At 42.0% G+C, this 19,433-nt stretch overlaps 1 protein-coding gene across 2 annotated transcripts in view; it reads right to left on the minus strand.

Annotated features, from left to right (window-relative positions):
* The window catches only part of LOC136858211 (very long chain fatty acid elongase AAEL008004), a 301,631-nt gene that overhangs the window by 56,786 nt on the left and 225,412 nt on the right, over nucleotides 1-19,433 (minus strand). For both annotated transcript variants that reach the window (XM_067137592.2, XM_067137591.2), the window contains 3 exons: nucleotides 18,534-18,590; nucleotides 4,000-4,105; nucleotides 2,111-2,247 (listed from right to left, as the gene is read on the minus strand). In XM_067137592.2, the coding sequence (XP_066993693.1) occupies nucleotides 2,111-2,247; nucleotides 4,000-4,105; nucleotides 18,534-18,590 (300 nt within the window). The remainder of the gene's footprint in view (nucleotides 1-2,110; nucleotides 2,248-3,999; nucleotides 4,106-18,533; nucleotides 18,591-19,433) is intronic.

Below are 19,433 nucleotides of genomic sequence, written 5' to 3' on the forward strand. Positions count from 1 at the left end.
GCTTCCCTAACACGTCAGTGCACAGGCTGAGATTGTGTTCGAGGTGGAGAACCGTTCGTCACGTCTATTTATTTTTGAGTTCACATATTATAAGGAGGTAGACACTTACTGTATTTTTCGAGAGGTAGACACTTGCTGTATTTCGACTTGCATTCATTTGATAATAGAGACGTGGGTTCCGTCGTGCGTATTTGTTTGACGAAATCTAGTGTTAAATATCAGAGTTGTTTGAGAATTGCATTTCGCCTGATATGTTAAGGGAGACGTAGTACGATCCACTTTGACGCCCGACGATAGATTTAGGACGTCAGATGTTATTCTTGGAGTCATTGATGATGAGACGTCCTAGGTCACGCCCGACGATAGGATTTGGAAGGCATCATGTACATAATGATTAGGTTTAGGGTGTGCAGATTTCAAGTGAGCCCGACGATAGGATTTGGAAGGCATCATGTACATAATGATTAGGTTTAGGGTGTGCAGATTTCAAGTGAGCCCGACGATAGGTCTGGGATGGTAGCTGTACACACTCAAGTCTCGGTTAAGATGTTCGCTTTTCTTTTGTTTGTTCTTTTTGTGAAGTGGCCTGGAGGAAGGTAGCCGTTACAGTATGATATGATTTATTGTAGAGGGTCTATGCGAAGCTCTCATTGAGATAACGGGACTGCTATCAGACGAGTTGAGGGCTGTCCAAGTGTGGGACATCGACCCGATCTAGATTAAATATTTTACTGTGATTCTCCGTGCGTGTTAAGCTGTATGACTTCGAGATGTTAATTTATTTTTACGGACTTTATTGTTTCCTCGTTTTAACGTCCGTTTTCGTTGATAGTGTGCATTATTGACACTCAGTGTTTTAGAATGAGACTTGAGTTGCGAATGCGGTTTCGATTCGTCAGCCAGTATTTTATTTCATTTTTAATCTTGTCGTATTTTCATTCGTATTCATAGTTAGAGTAAGTAAGTAATCACTTTACAGGTAGTGTGTTGGGACAGACAGTAAATAGAGAGATCTGTACTGGTAGCATTGTTGTCAAGAGAAAGAATTCCTTAAAATTGTAGTAAATTTTAGCGTGGACTGGTAAATTTATTAAGCATAATAAACCCATTTCTAACCTGAAAATCGGTTCAATAATAATATTTTCAAGTGACTTTTCACTTTTTGATTAACTTCAGTGTTTGGCATTTCTTCTAAATGCATGATTAGTAAGTGTTTCCTGCATTTCGCAGTTTTGTTCCTTTAGAACGACTTAACGTAAGATCCTCCCGGATCATGTTGTTGTTGGTTCCTTCCGAACAGCTGTTTGGGGTGATGCACGTTTAGCATCGGGATTACCTTATCACTTAAGGGTGTCATGAATGACAAATACATGGTGGAATTTTATTTCAATTGTGAATGATGCCATTAACTTGTAGTGAACACCATGCTTTCCCATAATATTTCGCAACCTATCCAAAGCAACTGATAGTCAGTTTGGTTCGATTAAGGGTCCATTCGGCGGATGTTCCGTATCCGTGAAGGGTATTTGACTGGTGGATAACCTTAATTAAGAGAAAATCAGGCGTTCTACTTGTTGAAAGTCGGATTTTCCACGGATCGTGTGGATTAACTCTCAGTTCTCGTTTGGAATAATAGGTGCCCGGTTTTCAGGTCTTCCCTTTTTCAGTTTTTCAGTTTCGCTGTCCACTAACATATTAGCTTCTCCGAAGCAACTCTTCGACATTGGAAGAAACGAAGGGACGATGTAATGTGACTGTGTTTGGAACTTTTCAAAAATCAATAATTAAATTTTTTTTATTTTTGTGGCAAGAATGCATATTAAATTAATGATGTTATCGTGCTCTTTCAGTTTAATAAAAGTTAGTAAGCACATTCTTGCTCCTCATTTCAAGTAGTTAGGCTCTCTTCTGAACCCCATCGTTTGGTTAAGATCGTGACCGAATTTATTCCCGCAACGACCCAAGATTTAAGAGTTCTAAATTGTTCTAATGTAGCAGCCGTGGCCGACCAACGATGGAATGGTAAGTTCAAGGGTTCAGTATATACAAATAAATGAATGATTAAATATTATACCATCAGGGGAACATAATCTTAGTCTTAACTACTTACCAGCTGCAGTGTAGTGAGGTATTTCTTCCACCACAGGAACTTCTGATACTGAGGACCCATGGCTGACACCATATAGTAGAAGTACATGATGACGTGGACTATGTTATTGATCAGGTTCGAAAAGGTTCCATGTCCACCTACAAGAGATAAAAAAATATTCAGCAATTTTCTTTGCCCACCGCAAAGGGTTGTTCACTAGAATCATAGTCGGTTGTCTAGAAATTTAAATTTTGTGTATTGGTCAGCATAAACTTTATCACAACGACAACAGTTCAAGAGAGCCTGTAGTTAATCACCTCCACCGTTCAGGCTGCTGTCCCACCGCTTAACAAGTGGAATCCTCTTGCTGCTGACGGTGCTCCAGGATGAAGGGATCGTTGTCTCACCGGATCGTCTACAGACTCTAGTGTACTGTTGTAGGGGTGACCTCATCAGAAAAGAGCGCACGCTTCCAGTGTTCCTGCTCACTTCTCACGAGCTACTCTATGGTGCGATTTAAGAGGAGATTTTGACATAGGCCTCCATCGTGCACTCTTCGTCCTTGCACTATCTCTTCTGACACATTCACTCCGAAGATCCTGGCTGAACAAGATGGGAGTAGGAAAAGGCCTGCGACGTGCTGAAGGCAGCAAATACCGAGCAGCTCTTCAGGCAGGCCTGGACCAGATTGACCGCCAACGTCCATTGAGCGTATTTCACTTCCAGAAGAACAAGATTTTAGGGCAAGCATAAATGAACAGTTTCTGACTTGTGAAGCGATTATTCTAGTCCTGCAGTTTGCAGTGATCTTAGACCAATTGATTTTCTCTTACTGAGTTATGATGTTATTGTAAAATAGAAGACCGGTTGCAGTTAGCAGGTTTCTTTGTGAACTTTCTCACCGTATGTGGCTACTGTGGAATTTGGGACGGCACAATTACAAACATAGGAGGAAAATGCACTCTCCATTCGAATTGAGATGTGTTCATTGTGTTTTATGCCACAGTCGTTGCAAGTAGTAGTTAGCAATAAGCTACATTCACAACAAGAAGCAAAGGGACAGAAACTTTCATCATGTCCTCTACTAGAACTGGAGAACCTTCCCTGAAAGTGGGATATGTATGTTGTCGGTATCCACTGTCTGTTGTATGAGGAGACTAAGAGGGTCAAACTTCTCAGGGATGGTGACAACGGGGCTCTCAGCCAAACCTGGCGGTGCTTCTGCTTACTTGCGCCTATATCTTCACTTTGAAGTTCCCTGTCTGGTAGTGATGGTGGTATTGGTGGTGTTTTAAGGGGAAGGACAAATGTGTAACCACCCGCTCTTGCAGTTATCAGTTGAAAGAATGGATGAGTCGAAGAATGAGGGTATCTGAAAGAGAATGGGAAGAGTCACGAAGAACACGAAAATTAAATACTCTCTTGGCCTCAATCAGCATCGAAAGAGAACATGAGGCCTGCACGAAGAAGTAGAAGCAATTCCAGACTCACCTACTGTCGCCATCACTCTCTCCCAGGTTGTGAGGTTCCCTATCTGATTCCACGTATAGCAACAAACTTTGAAGTTCGCTAGGGAACAAAACAAGATAAGATACGTTTTATGGCCCATGTACGCACGTTTGGATCTGTAAATTGTGAGTCCGAGAGGATGTATTCCTAGAATTTGTTTAATACTATTCGACACTTGTTTTCCAAAGACATAATACCCTCATTCGGCTTGCAATTAATATTTTAGTTTCTTTATCGTCGTACGGATGCGACACCGTTGATACTTTGGAGAAAGTATTTGCAGTAATTATTCACTCTACTGAATTTGATACACAGAAAAAATGTTAAAAATAAGACTAAGTTGCACCATATTTTTACATGACATGTTTTAAAGTTGAAAATAAACATTTTTCAGTACATACCTGCCAGGAACTTGACGCAGATCCATGTCTCGATGGGCGTCAGCGTGTGATGATACAGATGGAGGATAGACACTTGGTTGTCCTTTTTCCGTAGCACAAAGAAGACCTGCGATGATATGAAATTCAATAAATTACTCTACATGGAATGTTCGATCTGAAGTTGGGATGAATAATTAATATTTATGCTATCTAGAGAAGGCCTATTTTTTCCAATGACGTTTGATGCTATACACAATCGAAATGGAAGTAAGACTTCGGTTACTTAATAATAATAATAATAATAATAATAATAATAATAATAATAATAATAATAATAATAACAACAACAACAACAACAACAGCAGCAACAGCAATAATAATAATAATAATAATAATAATAATAATAATAATAATAATAATAATAATAATAACAGCAACAACAACAACAACAGCAGCAGCAGCAACAGCAATAATAATAATAATAATAATAATAATAATAATAATAATAATAATAATTTTTGTCCAACAAGTCTTGCTGACCAATGTAAGAACAAGGAACCTAGTGATAAAACATTAAATACAGCTAGGCTACAAGGAAGGAAGGAAGGTAGGGAGGGAGGGAGGGAGGGAGGGAGAAAGGAAGGAAGGATAAAAACTAACAGTGTTGTAATAATAATAATATACTGTATATGTTAACAGGACCAGCTGCATAGTGTAGGTGCTCCCCTCCCATGCTCAAGGCAGTGTAAATAATAATAATGTTGGGAAAAAGCGAACATCTTGGTGGAATGATGAAGTGAGAGCAGCATGTAAACGTAAAACGAAGGCTTATCAGAAGAGGAAGAAACAGGGCGAAACAAATAGTTGTTGAATCCAAAAAGAAGCCGTGGTAAGATTTTGCTAATAACCTGGAAAGGATAGATCACGCAGCAGGAAAACCTTTCTGGACAGTAATAAAGAATCTTAGGAAGGAAGGGAAAAAGGAAATGAACAGTGTTTTGGGTAATTCAGGTGAACTCATAATAGATCCCAGGGAATCACTGGACAGGTGGAGGGAATACTTGGAAATCTTCTCAACGTAAAAGGAAATCTTCCTGGTGGTGCCGCGAACAACCAAGCTCATGAGGAGGAAGAAAATGATGTTGGTGAAATTACGCTTGAGGAAGTAGAAAGGATGGTAAATAAACTCCATTGTCATAAAACAGCGGGAATAGATGAAATTAGACCTGAAATGTTGAAGTATAGTGGGGAGGCAGGGATGAAATGGCTTCATAGAGTAGTAAGATTAGCATGGAGTGTTGGTAATGTACCTTCAGATTGGACAAAAGCAGTAATTACACCTAACTATACGCAGGGAATGGGAAGGATTGCAACAACTATCGAGGTATCTCATTGATTAGTATACCAGGCAAAGTATTCACTGGCATCTTGGAAGGGAGGGGCGATCAGTCGTTGAGAGGAAGTTGGATGAAAACAGCGTGGTTTCAGACCACAGAGGGGCTGTCAGGATCAGATATTCAGTATGCGCCAGGTAGTTGAAAAATTTTACAAGAGGAATAGACAGTTGTGTTTGTGTTTCGTAGATCTAGAGAAAGCATATGACAGGGTACCGAGGGAAAAGATGTTCGCTATACTAAGGGACTATGGAATTAAGGGTAGATTATTAAAATCAATCAAAGGCATTTATGCTGAAAATTGGGCTGCAGTGAGAATTGATGATAGAATGAGTTCTTGGTTCAGGGTACTTACATGGATCATCTGCTGAAAGGCATAAAGTGGCAGGGAGGGATTCAGTTAGGTGGAAATGTAGTAAGCAGTCTGGCCTATGCTGACGACTTGGTCTTAATAGCAGATTGTGCCGAACCTTGGAACTTGAAAATAGGTACAATGAGCATGGTATGAAAATTAGCCCCTCGAAGACTAAATTGATGTCAGTAGGTAAGAAATTCAACAGAATTCAATGTCAGATTGGTGATACAAAGCTGAAACAGGTAGATAATTTTAAGTATTTAGGTTGTGTGTTCTCCCAGGATGGTAATATAGTAAGTGAGATTGATTCAAGGTGTAGTAAAGCTAATGCAGTGAGCTCGCAGTTGCGATAAACAGTATTCTGTAAGAAGGAAGTCAGCTCCCAGACGAAACTATCTTTATATCGGTCTGTTTTCAGACCAACTTTGCTTTACGGGAGCGAAAGCTGGGTGGACTCAGGATATCTTATTCATAAGTTAGAAGTAACAGACATGAAAGTAGCGAGAATGATTGCTGGTACAAACAGGTAGGAACAATGGTAGGAGGTACTCAGAATGAGGAGATAAAGGCTAAGTTAGGAATTAACTCAATGGATGAAGCTGTGCGCATAAACCGGTTTCGGTGATGGGGTCAAGTGAGACGAATGGAGGAGGATAGGTTACCTAGGAGAATAATGGACTCTGTTATGGAGGGTAAGAGGAGTAGAGGGAGACCAAGACGATGATGGTTAGACTCGGTTTCTAACGATTTAGGGATAAGAGGTATAGAACAAAGTGAGGCCACAGCACTAGTTGCAAACAGAGGATTGTGGCGACGTTTAGTGAATTCACAGAGGCATGCAGACTGAACGCTGGGAGGCATAACGGTCTATAATAATAATGTATGTATGTGTATTTATGATTTACGTCCCCCTACTTTGTACGGTTTTCGGAGACGCCGAGGTGCCGGAATTTAGTCCCGTAGGATTTCTTTTACGTGCCAATAAGTCTACCGACACGAGGCTGACGTATACGAGTACCTTCAAATACCACCGGGCTGAGCCAGGATCGAACTTGCCAAGATGGGGTCAGAGGGCCAGCGTCTCAACCGTCTGAGCCACTCAGCCCGGCTCCAGGTAGTATGATCGAGCCCGCCACAGTCGGTAGATTTTTAAGAGGACATAAATGGAAAGAACACGTATGAGTACATTAACGCCACTTTCATAACCGATACACAAAATCTACATTTCAGTTCCTCATACATCGTACTGTAACATACGTACATTTCCTCTGCACAGTATCACGGCTTTTTAATACTTTTAATCTTCACTGATTTATGAATTCTACCAACACCAGTCTCTCAAAAGTACTTAACGACCGGCTTCCTGTATGATTACACGAACAGACATTAATTTATGAAGCCTTCTTTTGCACAGTAGGTTCGCTACGTCATCTCATTTCCCATAAGCCATTGATATTATTATTTTACATTGTTTCAATCCTAGTAATTTCATTCCACAGTAAATAGATTCCTTCCTTTTGACAGCATTTTACATAATTACACTATCTCCTTTTAATAATCAACATAGAACTTTATTGCAAGCAAGTTCTTCTTCTTAATCTGTTTACCCTCCGGGGTTGGTTTTTCCCTCGGACTCCGCGAGGGATCCCATCTCTACCGCTTCAAGGGTAGTGTCCTGGAGCGTGAGACTTTGGGTTGGGGATACAATTGGGGAGGAGGACCAGTACCTCGCCCAGGCAGTCTCACCTGGTATTCTGAACAGGGGCTTTGTGGGGGGGGGGAAAGATTGGAAGGGACAGGCAAGGAAGAAGGAAGGAAGCGGCCGTGGCCTTAAGCTAGGTACCGTCCCGGCATTCGCCTGGAGGAGAAATGGGAAACCACGGAAAACCACTTCGATGATGCCTGAGGAGGGAATCGAACCCACCTCTACTCAGTTAACCTCCCGAGGCTGAGTGGACCCCGTTTCAGCCCTCGTACCAGTTTTCAAATTTCGTGGCAGAGCCGGGAATCGAACCCTGGCCTCCGGGGGGTGGCAGCTAATCACGCTAACCACAACACCACAGAGGCGGACGCAAGCAGGTTGCCCGATATAATTGTTTGTAATACTTAAGGTTAACCACTGTGTATTATTTTTGTGTAGTTTATATTTGTAGTATGTAAGTCTATGATATTCAATTTTCAAACTTCAGATTTAGTTTAATTTTCTCCCTCTTTTTTCTGTAATAATTGTTCTGTGTATTGTTTTCAATGTAGATGCTACATAAAGGGGCTCATTAGTCTCAGTGGAAAAACTCTAACCAATAAATTCAATTCAATTCAATTCAATTCAATTCAATTCAATTCAATTCAATTCAATTCAATTCTCAGCCTATATACTCATTTTGATTGAATATATGACTAGTTTGCTTCCTGAAAACATTGAAAATTTTCTAGTTGCCTTTTGCGATGATAATTTCTGTAAATAGATGAATGACTAACGCCTTGTGTAGGTATAAAATGAGATGATTTTAAGTGAATCTTTCTTTCTTTCTTTCTTTCTTTCCTTCCTTGAGTACACGTTTTCTGCATTCTTAGTGCATCATAGCACGCATATTTTGGAGCGTTTTTGTGTATAGAGATCTGGGCCCTACTCATACCTGAGCAGCCTTCATATTGCCACAGCCATAAATGAGACTGAGACATTGGTTTGTGCTAAGAGGCAATTAATTGCAGAAATATTGCATCCACCAAGGAAAAGCATCACATGGCAGGATGGTAATATCTTCTTCTTCCTGGCCTTAATCTCTATTTATTGGGGTCGGCACTGGATAGTAGTAATATTAAGTAAAATTAAATCAAGATGTAGCAAAACTAAAGCTCACAGTTGAGATCTATGGTATTCTGTAAGAGGGAAGTGAATGTTCAGGAGAAATGTTTGCATAGGTTTGTTCTCAGACCCACCTTTTTGTACAGGAATGAAAGTAGGGTGCATTAAGGATATATTTTTCATAGGTTGGCGGTAACAGACATGAAGGTAGCGGGAATGATTGTTGGTACAAACAGGTGGTAACAATGGCAGGAGGGTACTCGGAATGAGAATGAGAAGATGCAAGGTTTAGCACTGAACTCGATGGAATAAGTATGTGTATAAATTGGCTTTGGTGGTGGAGTCATGTGAGGCGAATGGAGGGTGGTAGATTACCTAGGAGAATAAAGCACTCTAATCATGGAGGGTAAGATAAGCAGTGACAGAGACCAAAGCGACGACGGGTTTTTTAATGTTTAAAAGAGGTGAAAAACTAAAACGAGGCCACAGAACTGGGTTCAAGTATTGTGGAGTTACATTCCTAATTCACAAAGACTTGTAGAATTTATTCTTATTCTTATTATTTCCGGCTCCTTGGCTAAATGCTCAGCGTAGTTGACTTCGATTCAGAGGGCCGCGGGACTCGATTTCCTATCGGATTGGAGATTTAAACCTTACATAGTTTATTCCCTTGGCTCTAGGACTGGGTGTCTCTGATATCTCCAACATCCCTGCATCTCACACACCACCCTCAACACTGTCCTCCACTACAATAACACGCATCGTCGGAGGACCTGCGTTACGATGGTTGCACTAGGCTAGCAATAGACACACGAAATTATGATGATTCTTCTTCTTCTTATTATTATTATTATTTGCTAGTAATTACTGTTTACAGTTGGGCTAGACAAGAAAGGTAGTGACTAGGGCCTTAAGTAAAGTACAATCGCTCAAAGAAGAAGGAATGCGCGCATGGTATTGTATAAGTTACTCGTAGGTACACTTTTCAGAAGCAATTGAACCTATAGATACCGGGCGAGTTGGCCGTGCAGTTAGGGGCGCGCGGCTGTGAGCTTGCATCCGGGAGATAGTGGGTTCGAATCCCACTGTCGGCAGCCCTGAATATGGTTTTCCGTGGTTTCCCATTTTCACACTAGGTAAATGCTGGGGCTGTACCTTAATTAAGGCCACGGCCGCTTCCTTCCAACTCCTAGGCCTCTCCTATCCCATCGTCGCCATAAGACCTACGGTGCGACGTAAAGCCACTAGCAGCGAACCGATAGATATACGGTCATGTTTGTTGTGGTTATCCACACGCGAGGTGAATTGTACTTCGATAATAATTAAGTTTGATAAAACATTAAATGCGACGAACGCATAAACCATGTACTGATTCTGTTTATGAGCGGCAATACATCCTGTGGTGGCCGGTCCAAATGTGGCAGGAGGGCTCACGACACAACACCGAAGACGCACATACTGTAGCCTTCTCTTAGTAATATATACCGACATACATCTTATCAGCACTATTCTGTATTACCCAGTCTGATGGCGACCAGTCGCCATTGCGTACAATCCGTATCTTTTCCGGCGTGAAAATGAGAAATCCCGCAAAATCAACTTCAAGGCTGCTGATATGGGTTTGAAATCCATTATCTCTTGACTGTAAGCTTACTCGTAAACGATCCGTACCTCGTAACGAACTCACTTGATTCATTATTGTTACATTCACGGATCGTTATTTGCTGTTAGTGGATTGAAATATGTGCACATTATTTGACCCGTGATTGCGCAGTGTGGTGAATGTTGTCATATTTCTCAATATCATTTGAATTGTCTCCCGTTCTTGTGACAGACGACGTGGGGCTGTTCAGTACTTGCACAACGTAAAGTTTGTACTGAAGTCGGCGACAGGTGTGTTATTGTGTATACAATGTGAAATCGGTCCCATTTAATGAAAGGAAGTGGCCCCATTAGAACGATGGTTAGACGGTTAGTCAGTTGGAACGAGCACAGTACCTTCAGGCACTGGAACTACTGAGGCGAGTTCAATGTGTCACAGCGTGATGACAGCAGTGGCAGTAAACTTGTCTCACCGAGCTACAGTAGTCTTCTACTTTCTTCCTGCGCCGTCTCCTCACAGGAAGTTAGTGAACGACATCCTGGAGTAACTTTTCCTATATTCTGTTTCCCGTAACAGTGTTGCCCTGTCGTGAATGTCGAACCACTGTCAGATTTTGCGTATGTGAGTGTTAAGACTTCAGATGATCTTCCAGTACTCGACGGAGCACCTCCTCGTTCGTGATGTATAGTAGTCTACCCGTGAGTTCTTGAACATTCTGCGATACGTCCACATTTCAAAGGCTTGAAGTCCGTTCCTTGTCGGCGATTTTAGTGTCCGTCATTTCACAGCGTAAAAGTAGCGCTGGTAACATATACTGCCGGGGAAAGAAAACTAGAACACCGTTTGAGAGGTTTCCAATTAACTCAACATTTATTCTAGAAACAATACATATTCCAAGCTTATGTCTATGTCTTACACCTGTCATATCGTCGCTGCCGGGACAAAACCTCCTATGTGAAAAAAAATAGCTTAGAACTTTGGCCGATAAGGATCTGTCATATAAGGTGCAATATTGTTTGAATATGGTCAAGGCATTCTCGCTCTTCATGATGTATGTGCTGCGGGTCAGTATATCTTCAGAAATATTATCACATAGGAGGTTTTGTCCCGGCAGCGACGATATGTTACGCAAACACGTTTTGTGAACCGCTTAGTCTGATTGTGATGGTTCGGTCAGCTTCCGCTTCGAACGCTAGCGTTGTGCCACGTCCTAGGGACCATCTGGTGGTGAATGAACGTACCATTTCCACTTCTACTTCTATTATAACATTCCAAATTCAAAAGTGTCATTGTTTAAGAAGCCTTTCTCGTGAACAGTTGAGAATTCTTCTGAGGACGCAGAGCACAGTTTTCTGCGAAACGTTAAGAATTTCACCTTATTTTCTTGACACGGCACAAGCCCAAAAGCCTGTACAATATCAATACATATGAAGTACATGAAATGACTAAATTTACAAATCAGTAGCTCAAGCGGTTCTGAGGTACCATGTATGGGCTCATGCTGAAACACCCATTTTAATACGCTATGTAGCCTTCACTGGCGGCAATGCAGACGCTTACTCTGGCATGCATTCGATCATACAGGTGACGAATACTCTCTTGGGATACGTTATTCCACGCCTGATGGACCTGCTCACGTAGTTCTGTGGGTTGATGAGTCGCAGGATTCACTTGTCGTCTCATCATGCCCCACACGTACTCGACTGGAGACAAGTCCGGAGATCGTGCTGGCCACGGACGTTGCTGAACGTCTTGCGGAGCACGTTCAGTTTCATGGGCAGTGTGTAGGCGAACATTATCCTGGAACAACACATCAGCTTGCTGTTACAATAACGGCAAAAGAACGGGCACGTACCGAGCGCTAGAGTGCGTTCCTTCCACAAACACCAAAGGTGAACGAGAGGTGTAGCTTATCACACCCTAGACCATAAGGCCTGAGGCGGGGCCAATGTGTGTTGGATGAATGCAGTCTGCGAGGCAGCGTTCATCAGGTCTACGTCATACGCGCGAACGACCATCGCTTGCGTGCAGGCAGAATCTGCTTTCATCGCTGAATATCACGGAGTGTCATTCCATCCTCCAGGTGGTATTCTGACGACTGTGAACGCTGTGGCGTGAGTGAAAGACGGGCTAGAGGTGTGCATGCCCGTAGCCCCACTGCTAATAACCGGAACGCAACTTCATGTTGACACTTCTAGGCTCACATTCGCTCTTATCTGTGCTGTGGTAGCTGTAGGCCTACGATCTGCCACTGCTGCCCTTACAATACGACGATCTTGGCGGGCGTCTGTGCTGCGTGGACGTCCTCGTTTACGAATGTGAGAATGTTCACGTGTCCACTGTTACCATCATTGTTGCACAACTGACGTGGCACGTCCAATTTGTGTGGCAATTCTCCGAAAGAATCATCTCACTACTGGGAAGGCCACAATTTGACCCCTTTCAGGTTCGCTCAGTTGACTGTAGAAATCACGACTGCGTCCTCGTGGCAGGGTGCCTGCTTTCTTTACACGTTTGCACCACACTGAGCCTTTTGGTCGCGAGCATTCCCTTTTTAGAGGGTAGACACAGATGGCGCTAGTAAATGAAGGTGTGTATCAGGAGGAAACAACTAGACTCGGCTAAAATCCCCGGCTTGGATTTCTGAACCAAAGGTTTCTGCGCTGATTATTCAGCCAAAGAGCCAGACTGTTTATGTAACTTCAGTGCTTTCTACTATGAAACGTATATTATATAATGACGATGATCTATTCAAGTATCCTGAAATGTTTAAGTTGTCTCGGTATGAAGCAGCTTTGGCAGCTTTGTAATTGGCTGTGATAAAATCTTCCAGCTGAGTTTTCACAGGATAGTTCTAAATAAATTAAGTAGATGTTGGACTGTCACATTCACCATTCGTATTTTGTGTACAAAAGTTTTGAAAGCAGTAGTGGCAACATAGAGTATGCATATTTACGAAACCATTTATCGTAGAACCATCATAACACTACTGGCCTTCACTGTAATCCTGTGCAACAAGTTGCACTCGTTGCCAGATGTGTGGAAGGCGCAGGATACCAGTAGCAGTGCCGCCTTTATTGATGTCGCGGCGGAGAGCCCTGCCGCTTGAAGCATGGAGCCTCGTGTATGGATACGCTTCCGTCGGAGTTGGTTCCTTTAGTTTGGGGAACAGATCGAAGTCATAGGGTTCATGTCCGGTGAATAGGATGGATTCTCCTGGACTTTCACCGTGGCAACAATTCTCTCACAGTAGCAGCATTATGACAGTGGGCACTGTCGTGTAGGATAATGAGGGGATGCATTTGGAAATGAGTCCGTTTCCTGTACAGTGCAGGACGAAGATGATATTCCAGAAACCTTCCACTTGCCATCTCGATCTTTATGCATACTCGCCTTTATACTTTCGGAAACGTCAATTTAGGGCGGTCCAGTTTGATACCATAAATTGACGGCATCCCACTCGTTTGTCTACAGAACCAACACTAGCGCACCCAGGTGCGTTGCATTCCTCTACTTCCCTACTACATGTGGTGCCAACAGCAGCGTTCTCAATTGTTACTGCGAGTTACGACAGTGTTGTCGCTACTTTCTCCCCAATACTTGTATAATTCAATCTTTTAAGGGTACACCAGTATTAATCCTATTTAGCGTTGTCCATACTGTCGAACATAAACCCGAGTCCACTCTGTTGGCGTAACCCAGTCATGTGTTGTAGATTTTTACCGTCAGTACTGATTTATAAGGACACTATGCTGGAAAACAGTGATTTCCAATCATTTTAGATCGTGGAGTGCTTTTGAAGCGGAGGGTTCATCACTAATTTTTATCTGTCATTTAATTGTGGATAGATTGCATCACGAATGCTATGGGCTTTACGGCGCACCGACACAGATAGGTCTTATGGCGACGATGGGACAGTAAAGGCCTAGGAGTTGAAAGGCAGCGGCCGTGGGCTTAATTAAGGCACAGCCCCAGCATTTGCCTGGTGTGAAAATGGGAAACCACGGAAAACCATTTTCAGGGCATCACGAATGAGGAGCTACTCTCACCGTGGTGGAATGTCATAAATCTTACGCAGTAAAGCAGCCTGTTTCTTCCATATTTTCTGAAATGACACACATAACTTAATATAACTGATCATAGGAGACAGTATGGGAGGGAATCGGGAACATGAGTAGTGGCGTGCAGAAACTCTGACAGCGGTTTGAAGTCCGTGATACAGTACCTCATACGGAAAGAGCAAAATGGGAAAAATATCAAAAGTTTGACGAAGGAAACCATAATTACATTTCAGCGATTCCGTATATTACAGTATTCAAGCTGTTTCGGCTTTCTCAATAGTGAAATTACCAGCGTTTCGCTCCAGTGTGGCAGTGGGCTCATCAGTTGGATTGCCACACCTTTCCAAGACGCCGTTGAGATATCACCGTACGCCTCCTTTGTAGGGCAGTGCAGAAACGAAGCATTAGGGGAGGTATGCACGCTAAAAAAAAGCAACAATGTTGGCTGTCGCAGAAGATACTTTCTTCCTAAATCCTTTTGTTTGAAATAGGTGGTAGAATTCCAAGTATCATCTCTTCGGCTACCGGCCATCCACAGTTTGCAAGTATCATCGCAGACTACCATGAAGGCACAGCGAACTGCGATAAGAGATTATTATCGTGTATTGAATTCAGCAGCTACACGTCAACATTAGGGATAATTAAGACTAGGTTTTGGTGACCTGTACATTATTAATACACGTCCTATAAATTACAAGATAACGACCTAAATAAATACAATGAATTTGCCGGCCAAATTTTGTGCAGTTGAGTATACCTCCACTTGTATAAATGTCTGCCTTTGGCTGTTATGAAAAATTAAGTTCCCCGAAGTAAACCATAATTAAATTTATATTGCGAATAGGTCCATAACTCCCCTAGTGTTCCATCACTGCATTGTACTACAAAGGAGGCTGGCAGTGGTGTCTCAACGGCGCAGTGTCTTGGAACGGTGTAGCAATCCAACTGATGAGCCCACTGCTACACTGGAGCGAAACGCTGGTGATTTCACGACTCATAAAGTCTAAAGAGCTTGTCGCCAACATTTTGTGAGGAGACGGCACCAGAAAAGTATGTAGAACTTATATGGCCCTGCTATTTGACGATATAAGTTAAACATTTACATTTTAGGATTTTAGACATGTGAAACATGCTTTATTTCATTAGGAGTCAAGAAGAGGTCAACGAGTCACCGGGATTAATTTCATTGTATCTGATTTCGCTGCATTCAATCTGTATGCTTTATATTCTGGCCAACGTTCCTGATGTCTTGCGTGGTTTCATGGAGATGTCGTAGGGAAAAAGTGACGGAGAGGGGAGATTTTATGTACTTTGAAATTTTTGAGCCGACAAGACGACTGACAGACGACAAACTAGCGCAATGAACGTTGAGTAGTCCTATATGGTTATTACTGCCTCAGTCTGACGGACGATAGTTCATGTCATAATTTTCTGGCAGCTAGGTCGGGCTTCTATTGTTTTACACATCCTCGAATTTCATGTATGGACAAAGCTAGCCACCTGTCATCAGCCATCAGAGTGCGGTAACAATAGAATATCAGAGCGCACTGTAGGAGCTCAATAATTTCTATTCATTACTTCATGGTCGCAAAAAGTTCTCAATTTTAGGACCTGCTCACTTTGATATCTTTATCCTTTTGATCTCATTACAGAGCAGTAGCAGTTTGCGAACCATTGATACAAATGGAACTTTTCTGCGATCTGAAAGGTTTTCTTATTACTTTATTGATAAAGAGAGTATCGATCGTAGTCCATCTCTTATTTTTCTTAGTTTCAGCTTCTAAATGCCGTCAAACAGAAAATGGAGCTTCGACGTTACTTGATTTGAGGAAGGTAGAAACCACATAACTCGTCTCATTCAAAATTGTATCCATTTTCTTGGAATGGGAGTTGGCCCACTACAATATACTCAGCTACAAAGAAGAAGACCGAGCTCGGTAACTGCAGTCGCTTAAGTGCGACCAGTATCCAGTATTAGGGAGATAGTGGGTTCGAACCCCACTGTCGGCAGCTCTGAAGATGGTTTTCCGTGGTTTCTCATTTTTACACCAGGAAAATGCTGGGACTCCACCTTAACTAAGGCCACGTCTTCTTCCTTCCCACTCTCTTTCCTATCCCATCGTTGCCATAAGACTTATCAGTGTCGGTGCGACGTAAAGCAGCTTGTAAAAAACAAAGAAGGAGAGTATGAAAGCTATAATTCACACAATGGCTGGAGGTAAACCTCCACTTTGAACTTGTTATCATATGTAGTAGGCTGTCCCTGCCCCTAACATTCGTACTGACAGGTGCCTATGTGTGATACTTTTCTTCGAAGTACAGAGGAGGATTTCACAGTGTCTTTTCCTTTTTGGAGTCAACTTTCTTGACTTTTCCTCAAACCTGCCCTTTATTTACTAATACTGTAGTTCCCCTTTGCGACAGTATCCAATAATACGAATAAGGGGATCTCATTCTCATGATGATGCTTTTGCTAGGGGCTTTACGTCGCACCGACACAGATAGGTCTTATGGCTACGATGGGATAGGAAAGGCCTAGGAGTTGGAAGGAAGCGGCCGTGGCCTTAATTAAGGTACAGCCCCAGCATTTGCCTGGTGTGAAAATGGGAAACCACGGAAAACCATCTTCAGGGCTGCCGATAGTGGGATTCGAACCTACTATCTCCCGGATGCAAGCTCACAGCCGTGCGCCTCTACGCGCACGGCCAACTCGCCCGGTCTCATGATGATGATAATGATGATGCTTTTTATTTAAAGGGGCCTAACATTTAAGGTCGTCGGCCCGGTGTCATTCTCACTGAAGTGAAGATAACGGATAGAATTCAACAGTAGAAATATATTTTCCTTCGAGCTGCTAGCAATAATATCCACACGTCTAGTTCAACCATCTTCCGAGATACTATGAACTTATTCACGTGGCTTTCCAGGATTATTTCTGTAGAGCAATCACCATAAAAGAGCGTGGCTTATATTGGGGGATATTTCTCTTTAGCTCTCTGTTTCAATAATAACCTACGTTCAGGAGGAGCAAAAAGAATTTGATCACACTACTGAAGCCTAACTCCGGTTCAGGATGCCTAATCAGTGGTACTTTAGCTTGGCTGAGGGCACTGCTTTGGTCACTTACATCCAAGTTCTTATAAGACACTTCACTTTACAGTCATGAATCGTCACAGATACATTTGGTTCACCCAGTAGGATGCTAAGCAGTCGAGAAAGGAAGAATATCACTACCACTTTGAGTGATACATAGCCTTAGGGTTTACTCATACATGAGAATTAGATTAATCTCTATCTACCTGATGGTCTTTTACCTTAACAAGGTGGGAGGCTTACGTGTTGGGAAAGGGGTACCATGGTCGATGATGTTTGCTGATGACGTTGTGCTTTGCACAGAGGCAAGGTCAGAAACTGAAAACTGGTTGGAAGAATGGAGAGAAATATTGGAAAGTAGAGGAAGGAGGATGATCAGAACCAAATAAGGAGTTCATGATTCTGAGGGAGAAGAAATCGTGAGTGAAGATGAATGGAACAGAGATCCTAACAACAAGCAAATTCAAGTACATTGGTTCATATATTCAAGAAAATGGTGGAAAAAATAAACAGCCGTTTGAAATCCGCATCGTTGAAGTGGACGAAGGTATGCAGTGTATTGCGTGATAGAAAGGTGTCAGAAAAATTGAGAGGGAAGTTGCAGTAGTCAATGAATCTGTGACTTGCGGATTAGAACCTGGCCGATGACAAGAAAGTGGGCTGATGAACTGGATGTAGCAAAACAAAGATGAGGATGCTGAGGTTTGCAGCTGGACATACAAAGGTCGGTAAAATAAAAAAACGAGGTAGTGAGAGAATGGCTAAAAGATACGAAAGTTCAAAATTGGGAAAGCCGAGCTCAGATGTTACGGGAACATTAAAAAATGAAAAAAAGGGGTGGTGGTGGTGGTGGTGGCGATGGTGGAGTGTATATGGCTATGATATGTAGCAAGAAAGATGTGCTGGAAATCTGGAAATGTTGCCAAAGGTAAAAGGGAGTAGAGGGCGTCCCAGTAAACGACGAAGACAGTATGAACCTTCGCGAACTTTTGGAGGAGATAGTAAACGACAGGACTTCATGGAAGAAGACAATTTACATCAGTGACCCCACATGGTGGGACTAATCATACTGAAGAATAAGTTTTAGAGAAACATACCTAATTGTTTAGTGACGTGCTAAACAAAACCATAAATTATTCTGTGACAGCAGTAACGAAGAATTTACCTATACCTCCAATTATACACAACCCAAGCTAATTGCTTCACGTCAGAAAAACTAATATAACGAGTTTTTAATGCTTACCGTGTCCAGGAACTCCGTCAGCTTGGAGATGTAGTACCACCAGCATAGGTTGGCCATCTGCGGATAAAGAAAAAGAACGCCTTTATAATCAACGACCTTGATATGAGAGAAAACGTACACACATCATAATACAGTCAGTGTAAAAAATGAATAGCCTGTGATATTTTACGGGTTGGGTAGTGCTGTAACGCGGTGGGTACTGCGCGGAGGGGGACAGAAATAAAATAATACTCGTTTAGCGTTACACTGCTTTATTTGTCGGAATACAGACAGTCTTCGACTTACGTAAATAGGTCGTTCTAGGGGTCTCAGCTCAAGTCGAAATTTACTTAAGTAGAATTTTTACCATAACCTAAGATTTGTTGCTAACACGTATGAATACGAAAAATTGGAAAATATAGTGTTTAATAATACTAAGATGAAAAGAATCAATTACATGTTATGCTTTGCAGGGCACATTATCTTATTATTACAACGCCGATGGTAAAAAACTAATTAATAACATTTCAACAAGAGTTAATTGCTTAATTACCGGAGTCATCAATATCGAAATCTTCAAATGCAGCATTGGCGATGTCGGAGGAAGTGACGTCACGTGTAATAGCAATGCAACTCAAACAACAAACGTTACACGAGGTACAGCGCAGAGTTGTGTTCATACTGCTACTCCCACTATCCTGAACTGAGCACGCAACTATTTAATTAAATGTAAATGTAAAAAAAAAACTTCGGAATTCATGTACGAAAATTGGTACAGAGGCGAAAGATGAGGTAATCTATAAAATCAAAAACAAATTTTTAGTGTATAAAGCCCCTTAATACAGAATTATTCATATAAATTGAGTGGTTTTAAAAATAGCATATCTTCGTTCATACTCTACGGACTCTGGCGGATTTTGT

This window comes from Anabrus simplex, chromosome 1 (genome assembly GCF_040414725.1).
Source record: "Anabrus simplex isolate iqAnaSimp1 chromosome 1, ASM4041472v1, whole genome shotgun sequence".
NCBI classification, from domain to species: domain Eukaryota; kingdom Metazoa; phylum Arthropoda; class Insecta; order Orthoptera; family Tettigoniidae; genus Anabrus; species Anabrus simplex.